The 23,549-nt window shown below is 55.7% G+C and overlaps 1 protein-coding gene and 1 long non-coding RNA gene across 3 annotated transcripts in view; one reads left to right on the top strand and one right to left on the bottom strand.

Annotated features, from left to right (window-relative positions):
• Positions 1-1,741, top strand: part of BLK (BLK proto-oncogene, Src family tyrosine kinase) — a 44,340-nt gene extending 42,599 nt beyond the window's left edge. The window contains exons 12-13 of the mRNA XM_002709439.5: positions 353-484; positions 1,100-1,741. Coding sequence (XP_002709485.1) covers positions 353-484; positions 1,100-1,305 — 338 coding nt within the window. The 3' untranslated portion in view covers positions 1,306-1,741. The remainder of the gene's footprint in view (positions 1-352; positions 485-1,099) is intronic.
• A 7,784-nt stretch (positions 1,742-9,525) lies between these two features.
• The window catches only part of LOC103345245 (uncharacterized), an 88,460-nt gene continuing 74,436 nt past the window's right edge, over positions 9,526-23,549 (bottom strand). For both annotated transcript variants that reach the window (XR_011386237.1, XR_011386236.1), the window contains one exon: positions 9,526-10,768. This is a non-coding gene — a long non-coding RNA (uncharacterized lncRNA). The remainder of the gene's footprint in view (positions 10,769-23,549) is intronic.

The raw sequence follows: 23,549 nt of genomic DNA, 5'->3' as shown, positions 1-23,549 counted from the left end.
TGCTCAGAAAGACTCCAGGATTCGATTCCTGCCTCACAGCACCCCAGGGAGGCACCCACATCACCTGCCATCTCCAGGTTGCAGGACAAGTTCACGTGTGCGGGGAGGGGGAGATTCTGCCATCCCGGATGGACGCACTTTTATGAGGTCCATGTGCCCTCCATGCAAAGACCCAGAGGGGTGATGGGGAGTGCTCTTGTGTCCTGGGGTATCTTAGTGACTCCTGGAGGCAGCTCTGCTGTGTCCAGGAGCCGAGCCCAGCAAGGCCCCAGAGCGGGGGCAGGCTGGGGGTGTGTAGGGGTGCGGGCACCAAGGCACCACCTCTCAGAGCCTCCTGGGGCTTTTTCTGCAGGAGCCAAGTTCCCCATCAAGTGGACTGCGCCCGAAGCCATCCAGTTCGGGGTGTTCACCATCAAAGCAGACGTGTGGTCATTTGGGATCCTCTTGATGGAAATTGTCACGTATGGGCGGGTGCCATACCCAGGTAGGCTGTGCCCCACAGCTCTCCCGACGCTGCCTGGCTCCCCATGCCGTCCTGGGGTGGGGGTGGGGAGACCGGCGCTGCCCGTGCTTGCCACAGCCAGGTCCTGTCAGAGACCCAGGCAGGTCCCGGGGATGGGGGTGGGGTGGGATTGTGCTGCTTTATCATCTTTGCTCTGACCTCAAGTGAGCTCTGAAAACAGCAATCAGAGTGAACTCCACTTCATTCCCAGCCGATCTGTGTCAGCTGGGGGCAGGTTGTCTCTCCCTGGTTCTTACACCTGGGGTGTATGCCAGAGCCCCACCCTGAGCAGGCAGAATGCAAAACCCCCACTCTCCGCACCGCTCAGCCTGGCAGTCGGCCGGGGTGAATTTTCAGGGCACCTGCCCAGTGCGTGGCGGGTGTCTCAGGCAATCACAGATCATCATAGAGGATCCTCCCCGGGGGAGGCTGCCCATTCAGGAGGAAACGCACAGCCTCTCTGCAGCCTTTCTGCCAACCCTAGACAGAGACGGCCCGAGCCGGCGACCGGGAGGAAGCAGGGATCTGCGTCCTTGCGGCGCGCGCCCTCCCCGTGCTGAGCCTGGCGCCCCGCCCCGCGCTGTCCGCTGCCCGCAGGAATGAGCAACCCCGAGGTCATCCGCAGCCTGGAGCGCGGCTACCGCATGCCGCGCCCGGACTCCTGCCCGCCCGAGCTGTACCGCGACGTCATCGCCGAGTGCTGGCGGGACCGGCCCGAGGAGCGGCCCACCTTCGAGTTCCTGCAGTCGGTGCTGGAGGACTTCTACACGGCCACCGAGCGGCAGTACGAGCTGCAGCCCTAGGCGCGCGGCCCCGCCCCCTGGCTCACCTGTGCGAGCCTCGGGCCCGGGACGAGCCGCACCTGTGGACCGCTGCGGCTCTTCTTCAGGCCGCGGGCGAGCCGGACGGGCCGGGGGGTACTGGCGCACCCACGTCTCCGGATCAGGAACCAGGGGTAGAGGCGACCTCGCAGGATCGCCGGCTGGGCCCTGGAACGACTTCCCGAGCCCCTCTGTGCGTTGGCACCACGGGGCAGTACCGTGTGGCTTTTCACGCCTGTCGTTCGCGCTGACCGCCGCAGGGTTAAGCCTCGGGAGGTGCGCAGAGCAGTGCCAGCCCCGCGCAGGCGCCGCCGTGCGCCCGGAGCCGCGCCCTGCTTGCTGCCGGGGTGGGGGGCCCCCGACCCAGGCGGCACTCCGCACTTTGGGACTGTTCTGTAATAAAGTCGCAAGAGTCTGACCTTCCCCGGGTAGTTTCTGGCGACAAGACTGGACGACGCATACCCGCTGTGCCTGAGGGTCTCCGCCCGCGCGAGCCCTGCAAGACACAGGGTCTGGGGTTGAAGCTGAGTCCCGCCCCCGCAGGGCGACTACGAACCCCGTAGTGCCTTTTCCGACCGGCAGGGGGCGTCCTCACCCCACTTATCCCCGGCCCATGGACGCGGATCTGAAGCCTGGGCGCAGCTAAGGCTCTAAACCGATGACAGGGGGCAAACGCCAGGAGTCTGGCTTGGTGGCCACTGTTGTCGCTCTGCAGCCGAGGAAGCTGCCCTAGCGCCTTACCCTACAGATGAAGGGGGTCACCCAGTGCTCCACAGACATCTCCTCGGGGCCCTCGGGGCCCTCCTCTTGTCCCTGGAAGATTCTATCTCCTAGTCTTGGGCTGGATCTGCAATCGTGGTCCTTCAGCAGCAGTTCAGTGGCGCAAGCCTCGGCTTGGCCCCTTGCTCTCAGCCCTAGCTGCAGGGAGACCCAGCTGCGGTGGAGTACGGAACTTGGGGGGAGGGAATGGCAAAGTGCTAGTGCCCCAGGTGTTTCCTCCTGGACCTCCGGGCTGAGCTGTGCGAGGTCTGCAGGAGGGCTTCCCAGGAGGGCTGGCCCATGACACCTGGGGGTCAGTCAGGCTCAGGTCCTGGTACTGCAGGGCTAACAGGTGCTTGTGGCGATTCCCAGTGTTGATACGCAAATGACAGCCTGCAGAACCCAGAACAGAAGCCCACAAAGGGAGGGGCATTGTGGCAGTGGACTAAGTCACTGCTAGGGACACTTGCATCCCATACTGGAGCAGCGGTTCAAGTTCCGGTTGCTCTGCCTCCAATCCAGCTCCTCGCTAATGCACCTGGGAGACAGCAGAGGATGGCCCAGTGCTTGGGTCCCTGCCACCCACGCAGGAGATCCAGATGAAAGAGCTCCGGGCACCTGACTTCAGCCCGACCCAGCCCCAGCTGTTGTGGGAGTGAATCAGCAGGTGGAAGATCTCTGTCTGTCTCTCTGTCTCTCTCTCTCTGCCTTTCTATCACCCCACCTTTCAAAAATATACATACATACATACATGAATGCATTACCAGGTTTTCCTTGGAGGACTGAAGAGTTTCCTCCACTAGGAGGCGTCCTTGCCATGGTGGTGGCCAGAACTGAAACCAGGTTTTCTGGTGTTTTTCTTGGGCACCTAAGTAAGCTTATAAAGGAGGAGGGGCCTTCCAACCCCCTGCTAGAAAGTGAAAGGTAAGAGTGTGTGTGTGTGTGTGTGAGAGAGAGAGAGAGAGAGAGAGAGAGAAAGAGAGAGAAAGAGACTCTCACCCTGTGGTGAGAGTGCAGCCTGAGTCTTGGGACCCCAGATGCCCCAATGCCTGAGGTGGAGGTTGAACTCACCCTGTCTCCACCCCCAAAGTGGGGCACACCCTCAACGTTTTGGTGACAAGAGTAACAGCAAGATCTGTGGGGTCAGATAGACCTGGATTCAAATTCAAGCAGTTCCTGTTGGGACGTATGACCCTAGGCACTTTGCTCAACTCCTCTGAGCCTCAGTTTCCTCATCTGTAAAATGGGCACAGTAATGACCCCTCCCTCTTACGCTTGTGAGATTTAGGTGAAACAGTCCACATGAGGCATTTGTCACAGCGCCTGTCTTATGGTAGGCACTCAGCGATGGTAACTCTTACTAGTGCTGTTGTAGACCCCAAGAAGGGCCTTCAGGAACCCCTTTGCTGGGTGACCCCTGTCTTCATGTGTCCCTCATGGTCACCCCCCTGTGTGTGTCTATGTCCTCTCCTCTTCGTGCAAGGCCCCCAGGCAGATGGGCTCAGAGCCCAGGCACAGGACCTCATTGTAGACCCCATCTCCAGGTGTGAAGTAGGGCTGGGTCACACCCAGCCCTGGCCAAACAGCCCACAGCAACCCCAGAGCCACTGTTGACTCTGCTGCTTCCTCCGCCCCAGGGCCCAGCGCTAAGCCCCTGGCAGTGTCAGTGTGAAACTGGACATGGCCTCACGATTGACTACTTTCAGACAACAGTATCTGGGGGATTAAATTCCCAATCTACAAACCAGGAGGAGCCAAAGCTGAAGTGGACCGCCCAGGGGCCAGCACTGAGCAAACTCCTGCAGGTGGGCAAGGCTTTCCCACAGCGCCCACCAGGTTTCGCCTTCCCTGGCCAGGTCAGGTGGTCCCCTGAGTGTCCTACAACAGGCATGGCACAGAGTAGGCCCTTCAGTAACTCGGGTGCATTCCCAGGGTCCTCCCTCCTCTCCCTCAGCAGGAACCCCACAGCAGTCAACACTAACCCAGGCCCCTGGCGCCCACCCTCCACATTGCCTTCTGCCTCTGGGACCCCAACCTCCCCCCCACAGGTGGAGTCACGTGGTATTTGTCTCGGCCGTGGGTTCATTGGCTGCGCGTGGGCCGGAATTCACTTCTGGGTGAGGCTGACTACAGCTCCCCTTTCTGGAAAGAGCTCCTTTGCCTGCCCATTCGCTTGTTGATGGACGCTTGGGTGTGTTCACCACGTGGCTCTTGTGGGAGGCACTGCCCTTGTGAGGAGTCAGATGGGCTCACAGTCGGGGGCCCCAGTGGAACCTGGGGTGTAAAATATTTGCTTCCTTCCCCCAAAAACGTTATTTTAGCAAGAACACAGGCTGCCCTCCTTCCTTCAGAATCTCCAAATTTACCATGAGAATAGCAAGGGACCTCTTTCTGAGCTCACAGCTCCTTCTGAAAACAAGTTACCGACCCCACCCTTAGCAGGCCAGCAGGGATGGAAAACTGTAAATGAGTCTTGTGATGGTTTTTGTTCTTGCCTGGCAACTGAATGCCAATCTGATTGTCAAGTTTTTTCCCTTTGAAATTGTACTTAGAGCCGACTGCCACCAGTCCCTTTGGGGTTTCCTCTCTTGGAAGCCCCCACCACACCGCTCTGGCTGCAGGTCCCTGATTCTAATAAATGCTTTTAAATCTCTTTGCCGTCCACTTGGAAGTTCTTCCAAGAGACAAAGAAGCGAGGTAACAATAATTTCCTGTAACACCGTGAACACAGGGGCACAGCTCTGTCTCCCAGGCCACACACACCGGCCATTCTCTGGGTGCCTTTTGCTTTCATCGTGGCCATCCTGGTGGTGGTAGAGAAGGTGGAGGGTGGTGTGTGGACACAATCACCCCCTGGTGTGTGTTTGTTTTTAACTTGAGGCCCTAAGAGACCTCTGCCCTACTTGAAGAGAGCCTGGTACTTTTGGGATTCCCAGGGTTGCTGTGTGCTCCTGGTAACCCTTTGGGCCCCCTAACTCGGAGGATCCCCTACTTCCCGCTGGGCCCCGGAGGCCTGGCTGAGCATCTGCTGGGGTGGGGGGGCTGGGTCAGGGCAGGAGTTGTGTGCATGTGGAGAACCCCTGGGTTCCATTCTTGGGAAAGAGCCTCTACACACATCTCTCCCAGCGCCACCTCAGCCCAGACACTCCCAGCTGTCCCCAGGTGGGCCTAGGGGACCCGTGCACAGACCCCCACCTCAAATGTTCACTGAGAGTTGCTAGACACCCCTCTTCAGTTTCAGAGGGAGCAGGGAGGACGAGAGACCCCCGGATGCCTGACTTCGGGGACCCGCCCTGGCCTCTGCTGGCAAGCCAAGCTTGCTGCTATGTGGTTTAGATGCTTGGATAGCGACAGAGCCCTCCCAGTCAGCCACACGTGCTGAGCCTGTGCCCGGGACCCTGTCACCCTGAGAGGGAGGCTTAGAGTCCTCATTTTACAGAGGCAGAATCTGGGGCCCAGAGAGGGTGAGAAATAGGTTCCAGTCCACACCGCCAGTGAACAGCACAGGGAGGGCTCTCCATCTCAGCCATTCTCCAAGGAAGCACCTGGCACACAAGGTTCAAACCACACTGCCGGGAGCCTTGGGCAGGGGCTATGGCAAAACCTCAGGGGGAGGACGCTCAGGGTGGGATGGGCCGGAGAACAAGAGGGTGGGCATCACCCACCCACTGGACACGCCTGCTCCTCTTGCATTTTACTTATTTGATTGCCTTTTTTGAAACAGAGTCTGACTTCAACATTTTTCTGGAAGCCAGTCACCTAGTCCAACAGTCTCACCCTTTGTCCTCACAAATGAGAAACTGAGGCTGGGGGAAGGCATTAGCCCAAGGGCTGGTAGCCACACCTGGAAGCTGCCACCTCCGCGGGCCCCGCCTCCAGGTGCTATGCTGGGCCAGGCCCCTGCTCTGAGCTCCTGGGACCCCCGCGGCGGCCGGCAGGTGCTCCCTCACGCACATTCGTCTGAAACCAGGACTTTCTGTATTGTCCAGACCAGGTCATGTGGTCCCCTGGAAATTATTTCAGGGCGCAGACCACAGCACCCAGCAAGCCTAGGGCTGCACATGGGCGCCGCACTCCATGGTCTACACTCGCGACTCCCAGCAGCTTCTCGTGCGTGCAGCCAACTCCCATTTCCGGTCATCTAGCGACAAGGCAGGGGCAGGAGCCTGTGGGCTCCTCACGATGTCCCTGGCAAGGGGGCCCCTGGCCACAGCGAAGGGCACTGGCATGAGCCGTGCCCCGTGAGGCTGCGCAGGTGCCCTCCTGGGCTGTCCTCCTCGTCAGTTTCAGCCCGGTGGGGAGCGGAGACAGCGAAGCCACCAGGCCTCAAAGGTGCCCACACTGGATGCACGTGGCCCGAGGCCCTGGGCGCGAGGCCAGGCGCAACTGCCAGACGTCCCCGCACACCTACGAACAGCCCCCGGGAGCGCCCAGGCGTTCATGGGTAGGGGCTGCTGGCACCAGGGGCACTCTGTGTCCGCTCAGGCCCCTACTTCACCCTGCAGAGATCCAGCCACAAGTAAGGCAGGCCCCTCCGCCCCAGGAGCCCTCGCCCAGGCCGGCTCCCAGAAGCAAGCGTGTCACCTGTGCGCATGCACCGGGCTCCCGCGCCATCCCCGAGCTGACAGCGCCACCTTGCATCCTCTGTGCCCGGCACTGGGCGTGTGCTGCAGCCACACAATGCCACCCCGCACAAGTGGGTTCTGTTACTGATCCCATTTGGTAGATGAGAACACCAAGGCCCCTAGAGACGAGGGCGTCCACTAAGCTCCTCCCCCGTCTCTGCAGAGCCCCCTCCAGCCAGAGCTTCCTGGGCGGGGGAAGAGGCAAGGCTTTGAGGTTGCAGCAAGCTGGAGCGGAGGCTGGGGCTGGCCCGGCCTGCCTGGCGCACAGCTCTTGCCAGCTGCAGCTCGTGCAGTGGAAGAATGAGCTTGGGAGCAGTCAGGCGACACTCACGTCACCTCTCGGCTCTGTCTCGTGCTGGCTGCGGGGTCTCTAGCAAATTATTGAACTTCCTGGGCCTCAGTGACATTATCTTTAAAATGGACACAAACACACCTGCCTCTAGGGAAGCTGGGGATGAACCGAGATAGTGGGCACAGGGCTTTGGACCCAGGGTGTGCATGCGGCAGGGTGTCAGTAGGTGCACACTCCCTTCCCCCAACACACTTGGAAGCCAAGGTCCAGGCCAGACCGCACCTTCCATGGCGTCCCCAGATCCCAACCTGCCAGAGCCCCTACCTCTCCCACCCACAGCCAGCAGCTTGGCCCCTGGGCCATGGGTCCCTGTGGGCAGCAGAGGCTGACAGGGCCTGATGGGAGCCAGTCCCTGCGGGTCTGAAGGCAGATTACTGAGGACTGATGAGGTGAAGAGGGACGGCTGCCTGGGAGCTGACAGCGGCAGCGGGGGGGCCGAGGGCAAGGAGGGCTCTCTAATCTCCACCTGATGTTTCTGGAAGGGCCAGGGTACCATCTAGGGGCATCGCTGCTGGAGCCGTCCCCTCCTGTGCCAAGGTCACTCTGCTGCTCTTGGTTAAAATTAGCCTCCTGGTCATTGCTCTGGACTGCGAGTGGCCTTTTCCCGTGAGCCACTAGCTCCTGGCCTCACTCACCCAGGGCCGGTCAACATGCTCTCCGCTCTCTGGAGAGCCAATAGAACGCATGCCCGTGGCGCCAGAGGCTGAGGAAGGTGGGGCATGTGCATGCATTGTTGGGCGAGCCTGCCTAGCTCACGAACCCCTAGCCCCTCCAGGGCACCTAGGAAAGAGACAGTCACCATCCGCATCCTTTGTTCCTCAACTGAGCTGTTGCATGCTCACCTCCAAGGCTCCTGTGTAACAGCTGCTGACATCACCTTACTGTTTTCTGGCCTTTCGTGTTAAACAGTAGCCCCAACCACATGCCCCTCACACTGCCCTGAGATTAAGAAACTGCACTGCTGGGACCTGCGCTGTGGCATAGTGGGTAAAGCTGCCACCTGCAGTGTCAGCATCCCATATGGTCGCTGGTTCAGTCCCGGCTGCTCCACTTCTGACCCAGCTCTCTGCTATGGCCTGGGAAACCAGTGGAAGATGGTTCAAGTCCTTGGGCCCCTGTACCCACGTGGGAGACCTGGAAGAAGCTCCTGGCTCCTGGCTTCAGATCAGCACAGCTCTGGCCATTGCAACCATTTGGGGAGTGAACCAGAGGACAGAAGACCTCTCTCTCTCTCTCTCTCTCTCTCTCCCCTTCCCTCCCTCCACCTCTCTGTAATTCTGACTTTGAAATAAATAAGTAAATCTGAAAGAAAGAAAGAAAGAAAGAAAGAAAGAAAGAAAGAAAGAAAGAAAGAAAGAAAGAAAGAAAGAAAATACCTCAATGCAATGAAAGCTATATATGACAAACCCACAGCCATTCTGTACCGAATGAGGGAAAGCTGGAAGCATTTCCTCCAAGATCTGGAACTAGATAAGGATGTCCACTCTCACTGCTGTTATTCAGCGTAGTGCTGGAAGCTTTAGCCACAGCAACCAGGTGAGAGAAAGAAATACAAGATATATAAGTAGGAAAGAAGGAAGTCAAATTATTCCCACTTGCAGATGACATGATTCTGTAGAAAGAACTCTGAAGACTCCACGAAACTATGAGAACTAACAAACTACTTCAGTGAAGTTGCAGGATACAAAACCAACACAAAAAATCAGTATCATTTTTATTCATCAAAAGTGAACTCACTGAGAAAGAAATTATAAGAGAAATCCTATCCACAATAGCCACCAAACACCTTGGAATAAATCTAACCAAATCTATGAGAGACCTCTACAATGAAAATTACTAAATGCTAGTGGAAGAACGGGAAGAAGGCACACACACAAGCAGGAAAAAGGGAACAATCTCCCATGTTCAGGGGTTGGAAGAATTAGTATTATTAAAATATCCTTACTACCCAAAGCAATGTAAAGATTTGACACAATCCCCATCAAAATACCTCCAAGAGTCTTCACAGAACTAGAAAAAAAAACCTAAAATTCATACAGAAGCACAAAACCCTGAATAGTAAAAACCATCTTGGACAAAAAGAACAAGTTGGAGGCATCACAGTACCTGATTTCAAGATATACTACAGAGCTATTGCAACCTATGGTGTGGTCCAGACACACAGATCAATGGAACAGACCTGCGCCCATGCCTCTACAGCCAACTGATTCTTGACAAAGGTGTCAAAACACACCCTAGAGAAAGGGCAGTCTCCTCCATAGGTGGCTGGGAACACCGGAGAGTCACACGCTGGAGACTGAAGCTTGCTTCCTGCCCCCTCACCACCACTTCCTATTCAAAACTAACTCAAAATGAATCAAAGATCTAAATGTGAGATCTGAAATTATGAGAATATTAGAATAAAACATAGAAGAAATACTTTCAGACATTCTCATACACAACGTTTTTTGGATAAGGCCCCGAAAATACAGGCAACAAAACACAATCAGTCAAGTGTGATTGTATCAAACTAAGAAGCTTCTGCACAGCAAAGGAAACAGCAGTGGGAAGAGACGACCTTACAGAATGGGAAGATTCTTCGCAAACCATTCAGCTGACAAAACATTAGTATCTAGACTATAAAAGGAACTAAAAATTCAACAGCAAAATATCCTGTTCAAAAGCAAAAGCTCTGAATAGTCACTTCTCAAAGGAAGAAATTCAAATGACCAGCAAACACATGAAAAAATATTAAGTAGTACTGACAATCAGGGAAATGCAAATCAAAACCACAACGAGGTATCTCTCCAATGAGAATGGCTGTTATCAAAAAGACAAAAATAATAACAAATGCTGGTGAGAATGTAGAGAAAGGGAATCCGTATGCACTGTTGGGGGGAATGCAAGTGAAAGAACCATTAAGGAGACCAGTAGGGAGGTTTCTCAAAAAACTGAAAATGGATCTGCCATATAACCCGGCTATCCCACTTCCAAAGGAAATGAAATCACCAAATAAAAGAGAAACCTGTACTCGTGGGTTCACTGCAGCAGGATTCACAGCCAAGATACAGAATCAATCTCCAAGTCCAGCTCAATGGATGAGTGAGTAAAGAAAATGGGATCCCACACACGTGCTGGAATATTACTCAGCCATAGAAAGAGTGGAATCCTGCCATTTGCAGCAAAATGGATGGAACAGGAGCTCATTATGCTAAATGAAATAAACCAGGTCCAGAAAGACAAATGCCACATACTCTCTCAAATGTAGAAGCTACAAAAAATAGCTGATCTGAACTTAGAATAGTGACTGGCAAAGGCTGTCAAGGAAGAAGGAACAAGGATAGAGGGGAATTGACTTACAGGGAACAAAACATAGTGGGTAGTCACAAGTTCTATGTTCCACAGGACAGTGATGTGAGCAGAGTTCTCAAAAACATATTACATACTATGTGAAGAACTGGCAGACTCCAAACACAAAGAAAAGATAAGGCAATCCTTTTATTGGTTTATGCTGTGCGTATGTATTGAAATATTGCACCATGCCCATAAAAATATGCAAACATTACATGTTCACCAAACATTTTTTTAAGAAAGGAAAATATTTTTAAAAGGGAGGAGGTATTTGGCCCAGCAGTTAAGATGTCCATTGGGACTCCCATGCTCCCACAGCAGAATTCCTGGGTTCAATCCCCACTTTGGCTCCCGACTCCATCTTCCTTCTGATGAGGACCTGCTAGGAAACATCAAGTAGTTGGATTTCTGCCACCTGCATGGAAGACCTAGGTGGAATTAGCTCCCGGCTTCAGGCACCACCACCCTGCCCCCACCATTATGGGCATTTAGAGAATGAGCCTCTCTCTCTCTCTCTCTCTCTCTCTCTCCCTCCCTCCCTCTCAAAAAGGATGAAAGGAAACTCTGTACAAGGAGAAGGGGAAGGAGAAATAGGAGGAGATGGGAAACAGGAAAGAGGAAGAGGAGGAAGGGGAGGAAGGAGGAGGAGCAGCAGCAGCTAGAACTGCAGAGCGGGGCTCAGGTCCTCCTCAGCGGCCTTCTGTGAGGCCATCAGCTCCCTGAGATTGCGCTCATTTGTCGAGTGCATCACTAATCAGAGCCCTTGCCTGCAACGGACAAGACAGTGCCTCGGCAGGCCTCCGCGCTGCATTGCCTGGCACAAGACGGGCATGCAAGAGAGAGCACTGGTTAGACATGCGCAGGATTTCGGTGGGAGGACGGTGGACTCGACAGGGTCCAGAAGCATAGCAGGGGACAGCTGCTAGGCCTGCAGAGGGGAACCTCACAAAGCTGAAAGTCAGTGATAGACGTCAAGAAAATACTTGCAGTGCCCGTATGACAAAGGATTACTGCGGCCAGCACCGTGGCTCAATAGGCTAATCCTCCACCTAGCGGTGCCAGCACACTGGGTTCTAGTCCCAGTCGAGGCGCCGGATCCTGTCCCGGTTGCCCCTCTTCCAGGCCAGCTCTCTGCTGTGGCCTGGGAGTGCAGTGGAGGATGGCCCAAGTGCTTGGGCCCTGCACCCCATGGGAGACCAGGAGAAGCACCTGGCTCCTGGCTTCGGATCAGCGCTGTGCGCCAGCCGCAGCGCGCCAGCCGTGGCGGCCATTGGAGGGTGAACCAACGGCAAAAGGAAGACCTTTCTCTCTGTCTCTCTCTCACTATGCACTCTGCCTGTCAACAACAACAACAACAACAACAAAGGATTACTGCAAGGAAAACTCAGGAGTGCTTCCTGTTCTTAAGCAGCCCAAAGACAAATGGACGAATGCTAAGAATGGGCACTGCCCAGAAAGGGAACTACAGACCACTAAGAAATGCAGCAAAAGGCAAGCCACCACACCAGCCCAAGGGAAAACACAGATTAAATAAGAGCGAGCAATGTTGTTGCCATGAGATGGTAACAATGAATGGCAAAACCACCACCATGCGATACTATCAGTGTAGCTTTTGGAAACACAGTTACTGAGCTAAAGGCTGAGGGGCACACCGTGGGACAGAGCCTTTTGGGGAAGCATCTGGGGCGCAGCACTGCACATTTTGGCTACGTATACAGTGTGGATGGAGCTGCCGCACGCCGAGAAAATGAGCCTCCAGCAAAATATCTCCTGAGCTCTGTAGAAAAACTCCAGTACCCTCCCTGGCGGCGTGTTCACCATCGCAACAGCAACAACCATGCAGTACCCAACCGGGGGAGGTGTAAGGAAACCAGGGCACATTTGCCTTACAGACTGTCCTGGCGTTGAACGATGGGCCCCTCAGTAGAGACCCATATGGAAACACGGCCATGGCACGGCAGGTGGGAGAAAACCACGTGATCACACATACACACACACATCGCTGTTTGTTACATACATGCTTGCCTACCTCGATGTGTGACAAAGGGACCCCATTGGACCCACCTAAGAGTGCTGGGCCTGACTCTGGGGAGGGAACAGGGGCTAATGGGGCAGAGGTGGGTGGGGCGCCCACCCAGCACATTACTCTGAGTCTTTTAGAATGAAAATGCGTTAATGCACTTGGAGCAGAAAAAAGCCAGGCAGGCAGCCGTGATGGATAGCTCCATGCAATTGTGCCGGGTGGCAGAGAATGGATGACGTGACCCCCAGGAGGTGGGGTCCCGCCCTGGGGGGCCTGCTCTATCGCCTGCCCCCTCCGGCCCATTTCCGCCCTCCCAGGCGCAGGCTATCAGACCAGGGTGGGGGCTCGGGCAGGCCTCGGAGGAGCAGGGGATGCTCTCACTTCTCACAGCCGGCCCACGGCGCTGGCCAGACCAGCCTCCTCATCCACGGGGACAACTCGGGGCCTCCAAGGGCTCCTCCACAACCAGGGCGTCCCAGGGAAGGCCACCGGGCCGCCGCCCTCTGTTCCTTTGACTGCCATGGCACCTGCCCAAGCGCGGCCGCTGAGCTTTCTTCTTTCCCACGTTCGCGCAGTCCTGAAATCCAGGGCTGGGCGGTTCCTGCGTCCCGTGAGAGAAAACGCTAGGGGCATTAAGGAATCCAGGTCACCTGCAAATATACGGCAGAGCCAGGACATGGACCCGGGGCACTGAGGCTGCAAACACAGGGACCAGGGCTCCGGCTTCTGCCCAGAAAGCAGGAGGTCCCAGTGTGAGGGACCCTCCCCCTTGGGAGTGGCACTCACACAAACAGCATGGACAGAGCCAGTTAACAGAGAGAGCGGGTCTCCCTACCTCTCCAGACAGTGGGTCCCATGGGAAGAACACTTGTGGAATCAGCACCTGGCAGGGCTACATGGGACCCAGGCCACTCTGAAACTTTTCAGCTGGGCCACTGGCTGGCCTCAACTTTTCTCATCTGTAGAATAGGTGTAGTGAAAGTATCCATGGAAGCAAAGCAGATGCCAAGCACTTGGTTGGGAGGCAAAGTGGCTGTTTAGCCCCTAGAGCCGGGAACGCAAGGCCAGGAGCTGGGTTTCATTGGCATCGTCAGGGCCTTGCCTTCCTCGAGTGTAGAGTAAGAGAAGAGACATCTCCTCCTTCTCCTCCCAGTCCCTATTTCTGACAAGCGCAGGGGAAATGGGATGTGCCAGAGCAGCGTACCCGGGAGCAATTTCAGCTGCGCGGAGGAAAGAAGGAAACTGGCAAAGTCTCCTGAGCACCCCCGTGTTCCTCCCAGATGGGCTCGCTGGGAATGCTCTCCCCGACTTGCGGTGGCTCCACTTACGATTTCTCAGCTTGATGAGAGTGGGAAGGTCATCCACGGAATGGACACTACACACTAGCAGCGTGCAGCAGGAGAGCGCAGCAGCACTCAGCCCCACCATCGTGATCCCAGAGGAAACAGCCGACAGGTGCACTACAGTGTACTGTTGCTAAGCAACGGTGTTCGGTAGGTTAGGAGGCCATGACCCCATCGGAAGTCGAGGAGCTTCTGTACCCTGTTAACCTGTCTGGAATTATTTTTGCATTCCTTGAAATAACAGGGCAGTCTTACTCTCAGAATCTCCCACTTTGCAGCGGAGTCTGGCTTGGGAGTCGAGTCCAGCGCTGCCGCCCCCACCCCCGACTGGCCCCTCTCTGGAGGGTTGGCACAGCTGCAAAGGAGGGGCAGCCGTTGTGTGCCATCTCAGAGGAGAGTTTGAGGGAAGCTGGGATTGGGGGAGCTCTGGGAAATTCTGGGTAAAATCCCTTGAGTTTAGGGAGCAGGAAGGTCTGGTCTCTGCAGAACTCACCTGGCTTTTCTGAGACGTGGCCTCATGGCTGGCTCTGTCCTCACTTGGAACCGCAGCTGCCTCCCACCTTAGGAGTTCAGCAAGCTGCTCGAGGCCCAGCGTTCAAAGGACCCTCCGAGCCTCAGAGCAGGAGGGGCTCAGCGTCTGCCTAATCCATGGCTTCAAACTCTGTGATTTTTGGCAAGTTATCTAAATTCTCTTTCTTCTTTCATAACACGCGGCACCAAGAAAGTTCATGTCCAATGCCCCTAGCTCTTGGGGATACTGGTTAAGACACAGAGGGGCTGATCGGGGGAAACATCACCATCATCTTTGTTTTCTTAGAGGTCAGGGATGGCTCTGCTCCATCCTGCCTGGGTTAGTTTCCAGGGCAGCTGAAAGTGGTGGGACCACTTCCAGGGGTCCAAGGAAGAATCAGAAGTGGGGTGTTATGGGGGGAACCTCCCATGAAGATGTGAGGGTATGGGGAAGTGGTATACAAGAGTGGGTATGTCATAGGAGTAGGGGCAGGTATGGCGTGGACAGGGAAGTGCATGTGTTAGGAGGAGTGGGTTTTGGAGAGGGGCAGGTGGCTCACTGGCAGGTGTCTGTCTTTAACGGATAGGATTAGAACAAAGGGCAACAATTTCCCTAACCCAGAGCCCCCAAGCAGTAGGCTCAAATTCATTTGTGGGGCCTCTGGCAAAGCGACCCTCAGGCAGAAGGGACAGAGCAGGCCAAGTGGACAGAGGGATAGAAGCTAAAGTGGACACGGAGGAAGGCAGCAATGGCTCCAGGCAGCCAAAGGCCTCATCCAGCACTGGAGCTGGGGCAGGGGTGGTTGACGCTGAAGCGCTCAGCTCTGCCCATGTGACTTCACGGAGGCTCTGAGTTCTGAGCTGAACACAGTTCTCGGTGACTCCAGTGGTCCACACAAACCCACCCAGCACCCGGTGCCTGGCCTGGCGCTGGAGACGTTGCCTACATCAGTTTGTTTCATTGTATAAAAACCCGGGGAGGAAGTACAGATGGGCACACTGAGGCACAGGGAGTCAGGTGACTTGCTCAGAGTCCCATGGCTTTCGACCTCCCCACCGCCACACAGTGGGGGAGGCTTCCTGATGGACTGGGACGCAGCTACTCCCCCCAGAGTGGCCCTGGACAGCACTTTGCCAAGAAGTCAGCTGGGGGACCAAGAACTCGGAGGACAGAAATTTCCAGCAAATTCCACTGGATCAGTGTGACCCTTTCAAAAATTAGGTTGGACCATACGAAAATGCCATTTTTGTAGGTCAAAAATAATTAAAAATTAGCAATATCATGTGGTCCAACCTAATAGAGTTTGGGAGAGAGCCCATGAAACCCATGATACGCCTTTCCCTTAAAGTCTAGATAGAGCTTCATCATACAGGCCAGACTGAGGGAGGGGGGCAGGGGGCTACAGGAAATGACCTGTGTCCCACTTAAGGATTCTATGGCTTGTCCCTTGAGTTCTATTGCAACTGTGACCAGCCTCACTGGGACTCAGGAGGTGCCTCAGCCGCCACCCCGCGGGAGAGGTGAGGTGTGGCAGACAGACGCACGTGCAGCAGCTGCGTGCCTTTGAGGAAGCCACACTGGAGCAGGGAGCATGGGCTGTGGTGAGTGGTGGTCGCTCCACTCCCTGACCATGAAAACGTTCAACTTTTCCTCACCCCATCTCTCCAAGTTCCTGTGTCGCACAAGGCCTCCTGCCCACAGAGCAGGAGCTGAAGGCTCAGCCGGAATGCACCTGCGCCTCTGTCCCGGGCGGTGGAGCGAGGTGGGTGCTGTGGAAGTGGACACACCTGGAGGAAGCGGCGAGTACTGCCGTGAGCCAGGCGCAGGAACCTCCAGCGAGGGATTTGCTGTCTCTGCTGTGTGCCCCGCTGCCTGGGTCACCACGGTCCCTGCCTCCCAGGGCCAAGGTGAGACTCAATGAAAGTGTCTGTAAAGTGCTCGGCAGATGCTGGCCGGCGTCTCTCCATCCGTTCAAGCCACAGGCGATTATTAAGCACCCGTTTTGGGGCCAGGGAGGGTCCACAGGATCCTTCCCTGTGGTTTCTTCCTTGGCTCCACCCCCTGCCCTTGTCTTGGTTGCTTTGTTGGTGGTCCTGGGCCCACCGCAGGACCCGTCTCCCTGTGATAACTCTGGGGTCGTGGGGGTCAGCCTGGGGCCAGCAGCTGGTCAGGCATCTCCACTCTCCCTGCTGCCGGGAGGGGCTGTGGCGCTCAGGCTCTCGCCGCGGAGAAGGTGGTGTAAACACGAAGCATCCACAGTGTCTGGATGACCAGGAAGCACCTTTCCCTTGGCTGGGAGCCGCAGGGCCAGGACTACGGTACCCCAGAATAGGAAGACTCCCCCAGGGCCCAGCATCCCACAGGGGCACCCGGGCACCTTGTGTGTGTGATGCATTAAAGGGCATCTCTCGGGCACCTTCCCCCAAAACACTAGCCCTGGGCTCATCTGTTTACCCTGCCATTCTCCCCTACTCTCCCCTGGACCCCGTAGACCCACCATGACCCTTAGTCTCTTTTCTTCTCAGGACAATTCCTCCTCCCCACTTAGCCTGGACTGGCTGCCCGGTGCAGTGCTCAGTAACAGAGAAGCCCTCCATGCCAGTCAACACAGGCCCCTGGGTTCTGCCTCTCCAACAGCCCTGTTTCCAGATGTGAGGGTCCCTGGATGGGCCACAGGGGCAGTCGGGTCTGGAGCATCAGTTGATGAAGAGAAGTCCTAAAGGAATCACAGCTGAAAGGCACCTGCCTTTGTTTTAAAGATTTATGTATGTATGTATGTATTTAAAGGCAGAGTTACTGAGTTACAGAGAGGCAGAGACATCTTTCACCCGCTGGTTCACTCCCCAAATGGCCTCAAGATTCTGGGCTGGGCCAGGCTGAAGCCAAGAGCCAGGAGTTCCATCTGGGTCTCCCACATGGGTGCATGGGTCCAAGTGCTTGGGCCATCTGCTGCTGCTTTCCCAGGCACAGGATCAGAAGCAGAGCAGCCGGGACTCAGACCGGTGCTCTGATACAGGATCCGATGTCACAGACGGCAGCTTAACCCACTGTGCCCTGCCCAGCCAAGAGCTTGTGTCCTACAGATGTAGGAGGTGGGTCCTATTATTTGATTTTGACCTTTGAAGTAAGCCCTATTGTTATCTCCCCCATCGAATATTTGAGAAAACTGAGGCTTGGACCAGTATTGCGACACAGCGAGTAAAGCTTCCACCTACAACGCTGGCATCCCATGTGGGCACCTGTTCATGTCCTGGCTGCTCCACTTCCAATCCAGCTCCCTCCTAATGTGTCTGGGAAAGCAGCGGAAGATGGCCCAAGTGTTTGGGCCCCTGACACCCACATGGGAGGCCTGGAAGATGCTCCTGGCTCCTGGCTTCAACCTGGCCCATCCCTGGCCATTGCAGCCATCTGGGGAGTGAACCAGCAGATGGAAGATCACTTTCTCTCTCTCTGTCTCTCTTTGTAAATCTGACTTTATTTACTTGAAAGGCAGAGTTATATTTAGAGAGAGTTTGGGTGACCCAAATCAACATCCTGACTGGGACAAAGGAAAACGGAATTCATGACCTTGGCCGGACACCTTTCCCCTGCCCCTGCCCCGAGACCCTTCTGGCTTCTCCATCCAACAAGGGAGAAAGCAAGATGCTCTGTCAAGGGCTCCTGCTCTACCTACCTAACCCCATAAGTAGCTAGTTTGTTGGTTAATTGGTTAACACATGAAAGAGAAGAGAGGGACGGAGGGACTGGACCCTCAGATCTGAGGGAAGCCCCCCTGATCCTGGAGGTGGCCACTTACCCAACACAGCAAACCGTAAGAGCTGCTGGGTTTGTCCTTGGCGCCTACGACAGGGCTGGACGTACCATGAGTGCTCGGCACGTCGTGGCTGCAAGGGTGAATGCGAGCCCTTCTCACACCCTTCCTCCCTGCCCGCCCTTGTTCTGGGCCCGGAGCCCGGCTCCAGGGCTCTCTCCAGGCTCGGTCCTTGCCTTGCTCCCCTCGCATCACTGGTTCCTCTTTCCTTAGGGTTCTTCAATCCCTTGTCTTGGCTGCTCCCACGCCACCTCGGGAGCCCTTGGAACCTCAGCCAGGATCTCAAACCCCTCACCCTAGTGGGGACCGGTACCCCAACCTTCTGCCACCGTCAGAATGATTGCCCAGCAATCTATAAATAAGCGGAATAAGAGACCGAGAGCTCTTTGCTTCTGATCTCTCCTCCGTCGGGACCACCGAGCAGAATTTTGGTTGGAACATCACCGATTCTCTTCTCCACGTGCGTGCTGGAGCGCACAGCCCACCGAGCTGGCCAGAGACCAAGGGCAAGGCAGGGGCTCTGGAAACACCTCCAGTGAAGGCTCAGTTGCAAACTTGAGCTTCACGTGCTCCCGAGGCTGGTCTGGCAGGTGTGGAAATGCAGGAAGCAGGGATTCTGGGACAGGGTGGAACCCCAAGGGCTGCCTCGATCAGCCTGGCCTCCCATGTGCAGGGAAACACTACAGAGAAAGCTCCCACCTTCCCCTCCCTGCTTCCCTGGCCTCTCCCGCCTCAAGGACGAGGGAAGGCTGTGAGAGCATCTTGCTTTCTACTCCATGTTTTCTTTACTGGGTGGCTTCTCTTCCCCCTGCACCAGCCCTGAATGAACAACGTTAAAGTACAACTGATGTCGCCCAAGCAACATGTGCAAAGCAGCATTGTTTTCTTAAAGACCTATTGATTAATTTATTTGAAAGACAGATCAACAGAAAGAAAGGAGGGGTGGAGATCCTCCATCCACTGGGTCAGTCCACAAATAGCTACGCGATCCAGGGCTGGGCCGGTCTGAAGCCAGGAGTCAGGAACTCCATCTGTGTTTCTAACACGGGAGGCAGGAACTCAAGTACTTGAGCTATTACCTCCTGCTTCCCAGGTGCGATATCAGGGACTGGATTGGACTGGACTGGACTGGAAGTGGAGTAACCTGGACTTGAACCGGCTCTCCGATAGGGGTGTGAGAGTCCCAAGCAGTGGCTTAACCTGCTGCACCACAACTCCTGCCCCATTATTCACATTTGCCAAAAGAAGAAAGCACCCCAAGTGTCCATCAACCAATAAATGCAGAAGCAAAATGAGGTCTAGACACAGGGTGAAATTTTATTTGTCCTTGAAAAGGAAGAAAATTTTGGCTATGCGGCAACAAGCATGTCCCTTGCAAACGTGCTAAGTGAAATAAGCCAGCCACAAGAGCATAAGTGCCATGCGCTCCCACTTACACCGGGTTCCTAGAGCAGTCAGTTCACAGACACAGGAGCAGAGCGGGGGTTGCCGGGGCCGGCAGGTGGGAATGGGCAGTGCATGTTTGGTGGGTGCTTAGTTTTAGTCTGGGGAGATGAAAACATCCTGGAAGCGCTGGCATTGTGGCACAGCGGGTTACGCCGCTGCCTATGACACCGGCATCCCATATGGGCGATGGTTTGAGTCCTGGCTGCTCCACTTCCAATCCAACTCTCAGCTAATGGCTTGGGAAAAGCAGCGGAAGCTGGCCCAAGTGCTTGGGTCCCTGACACATATATGGGAGACCTGGAAGAAACTCCTGGCTCCTGGCTGACCCAGTCCTGGCTGTTGCAGCCCCCTGGGGAGTAAACCAGCAGATGAAAGCTCTCTCTCTCTCTCTCTCTCTCTCTCTCGTGTGTGTGTGTGTGTGTGTGTGTGTGTGCGCGCGCGTGCTGGAGCGTGCATAACTCCCATGCCTGAGATCCAGATCGGGTTTAGAGCTTGCAGTGCAGGCAGCAGATGAATGGCCTTAGTGGTGAGGTGGGGAAACTTTCATGACAGTTGGGAAGTCTGCTTCATCAGAATTCTTGCTTGGTTTCGTGTAGATTACGACTCTGCAGTGGCATGTAGCTTTCATTGTGTGAGGGGAGGCAACATATTCATGAAAGGGTGGAATTTGGAAGTAACTCTAGGGGAGGTATTTAACACAGTAGATAAGATAGCTCCTGGGATGCCCACATCCCGTATCACAGTGCCTGGGTGCAAGTCCTGGCTCTGCCCTGCTTCCAGCTTCCTGGGGACGCACACCTTGGGAGGCAGCAGGTGACTGCTCAAGCAATTGGGTCCCTGCCACCCACGTGGGAGACCCAGACTGAGTTCTGGACTCCCAGCTTCAGCCCCGTCAGCATTGGCCATTGTGGGCACTTGGGAATCGAATCAGCAGATAGGAGCGCTCTCTCTCTCTCTCTCTCTCTCTCTCTCTCTGTGCCACTAAAATCAATTAACATTTTTTAAAGGCAAATTTATTTGGGTGCAAAACTTTTTGAGACCCCTGCAGTTTTCTCATAATAAGCATTTTTCTCGGACTTTTTACAGACCCTCACGTGTGCCACTCCAGGGAATGTGTTTGGGGGAGTTTCAAACCAGAAGCATTATGTATGCCTCCCCAGGGAACTGCGACACCAGTCCCAAGCAGCTGTGCCACAGCTCCCTGGCAGTGAGGCTGAGATGGTTCGGCTGGGCCAGACAGAGGTGGGACAGCAGAGCCCAGCTTCCAGAGCAGTTCCCCTCTTGGCAAGGGCTGCCTCAGGCTCTCACAGAAGCTAAGGTGGGTTCCTGTGACAGACCCCTGGGGGACTCCCTGTGCTCGCCATTCTGATGAGACTTACACCGGGAAGCCAATCTAAGCCAACAGAGAGCAGTCTGCGCAAGGCTCTGCCGCAATGCATCCAAAGCAAAAAGCCGGAACCACATGTGCAGGCTCGCGGACAGTGCACAGGCTCACACTGCCGGTTCTTGCACCTGCGGGAGGCACCAGCTGAGCCAGGGGGCCTGGGTGAGCAGAAAGAGCGGGCACAGCGCTCTCGCTTGCTCTCACACACACACGTTCTCCCCTTATTGTCGGAGACACTTGCTCCTCCGCCTGCAGGGCTGTCCTGGGTGGGACTCCAGGGAGCCCTCGCCAGGCCCTGGAAGAGCCGAGGCACACGAGGGCGACCACAGCGGGGACAGGACCGGTCGTGAGTGATGCTTCGGAGACAGGACCAGCAATGGGACGCTGCCTTTCCTGAAGCCTGCTTTCTCGTTCCTTTTCTCTAGCCTGCCTTCCCCGAAGATTTCCCACCCCTCTGCCAGGCCTGGCGTTCTCTGCATCAGAGGTCACTCTCCGATGTCCACCTAGCAGGGCCTCTGCGCTCCTGGAGGACGTCTTGGGGCTGACTTTCCACACCGTGCTTTTCATGCGATCAAGGGAGCCACGATTGCCCTTCGCAGAGATTGGGGTGTTGATGGAGGTGGGGGGTGCGCGGCTCAGCCCTGCCTCTCCCAGTCCCTCCCTGGTCCCTGTGCCGGCACGGCCGGTGCTCCCCACCCGGCTCCACGGCCTCCAGTGCAGCAGGGCGGTTATCTGGCCGCCTCATCCGCTGGACAAAGCATTTGTCAGCTTTAATGGATGTAAGACTCCCAGCCTTGACATGTTTTATGCATCCCCAGGGGGCTTTGATCTCCTTGTCTGCGGACATAAATGAGAGGATTACCGAGACATCCAGAACACGGCACCAAAAATGTCTTTCACTGAGGTGCTTTTGCCTGCAGGAGATAAGAGTAACAAGCTGCCTCCCCCCGCAGCCATTAGGGCCCGAGCTTCCCGGGCGCTCCGCTGCGGGAGAAATGGGTTCGGGGGACGGGCCTCGCAGGATCTCCCTGTCATTAGTCCCCGAAATTGTTTATATCTGGGTGATGTGGATAAAGAGACCGGTCACTTCTGGCACCGCCTTATACCTCCCTGAAGATTACAAGCAACTGTGGCTGACATTTGCCACGGGCGCTTTGAGTGACGTGGGGGTGGCGTATGGTTACTGTCAGGGGCCTCTGCAGCTGGGGGCTGCGGAGGGGACGGGTGGCTTCAGGACCCCTGGAGTCCTGGCAGTCCAGGGCTGCGGTCCCGACAGGGGCAAAGCTTTGGTGTCCTTCCCACCCCACTCCTTGTCCCAGGGGGAACAGAAAGACAAATGGGAGACTGAGGACCGCCCTGTCCTGCCGTCCTTGCCTGGGAGCCCGAGGGCCAGAGCTAGGGGCTGGGGTTCTATGTGTGAACCCTCCAAAGTTTCAGGATGGGACAGCCTGGTCCCATTTCTCCGACACCCCCTCCTTGATCAACGAGGCCCACTCCACCTGCCACACGTTTAGCATATGTGCCCGAGGCACAGGTGAGTGGTGACAAACAAGACACACTCTTGGCTCAATGAGTTCCAGATCTTGCCGTCACTTTCCTCTTAGTAAAAAGATAGCCACACAGGCTCGGGGGTGTGGAGGAGACCCTGGAAGTCCTCCTTGTCCCACTCCATCTCGGGAGTCTGCTAGATCCACCCGAGCTTGAATGCTCCCAGTGATGGGCAGCTCACCACTGTCCATCACTGGTACTTTTATCAAGTTCCTCCTTGTTTGGTACCAACACTCGCATTCTGGTAGCACTGTCTCCTTGGTCTTATTCCTGATCCCGGGGATGGAGCAGAGCAAGTATAACCCGCCATCACAGATCTTGTGTTGAATAGTCCCCACCCCATTGGCAGGTCTTGCTCCACATCGGTCAAGGGCCACACCCCTCACCCCACCCCAGGCCACCACCAATCTGCACAGGGCCTTTGTGTGAATTACACTGAAGAAGTTACCTTTCCACAAAACACATTACTGCCACCTGCTGGAAAACAGCTGCAATGCTCCTGTGCAGCGCACAGTCTGCACAACAGGGTCCTCCCAGGCCCCAGCTCTGGGATTCTGCTTTTCCACTTCTCCTTAGGGTGTGAGAAGGAAAGCCCAGGAGCCTCATCACCAAAAGGGAATTAGTGATGTATGGTCAAATGCCAAGGTAATTTTTAATTTTTTTTAAAAACTAAACAAAAGATTCTTAAGCATCTAGAGCAATCCTTCTCCAAAAGCTTGGAAAACTTTCCTCACTCCCACATGTTCGCAGCCTCTTTCCTTTCCTCCTTGCATTTCCTTTCCTCTGCTGGGTTCTTGTCCCCAGGACCCTCCCCGCTGCTGCCTCGGTCAAGAGTGGACGGCACGGGTCCGAGGTAAAGGACAGTGCGTGGATCCTGGACACCCGCTGCGGACCAAGCCAGACGCACAATTCCCCCACCTGAGCTGCCCAGGGGAGTGCCAGGAGAGTCCAGGACAGTCGTCCTCGGGGTCTCGGGTCCTAGGACTCAGCTGGAGCCCCACCCCCACCCCCACGAGCTTCCAATCCAGCAGAGCATCTGACTTGAACTTGACACAGACATTTCCTTCCTGGGAGGAAAGGCCACTCCTCAGTCT

This window comes from Oryctolagus cuniculus, chromosome 2 (genome assembly GCF_964237555.1).
Source record: "Oryctolagus cuniculus chromosome 2, mOryCun1.1, whole genome shotgun sequence".
Lineage (NCBI taxonomy): Eukaryota > Metazoa > Chordata > Mammalia > Lagomorpha > Leporidae > Oryctolagus > Oryctolagus cuniculus.
The sequence above is the reverse complement of the archived record's forward strand: the minus strand, read 5'-3'. Positions and strand labels throughout refer to the sequence as shown.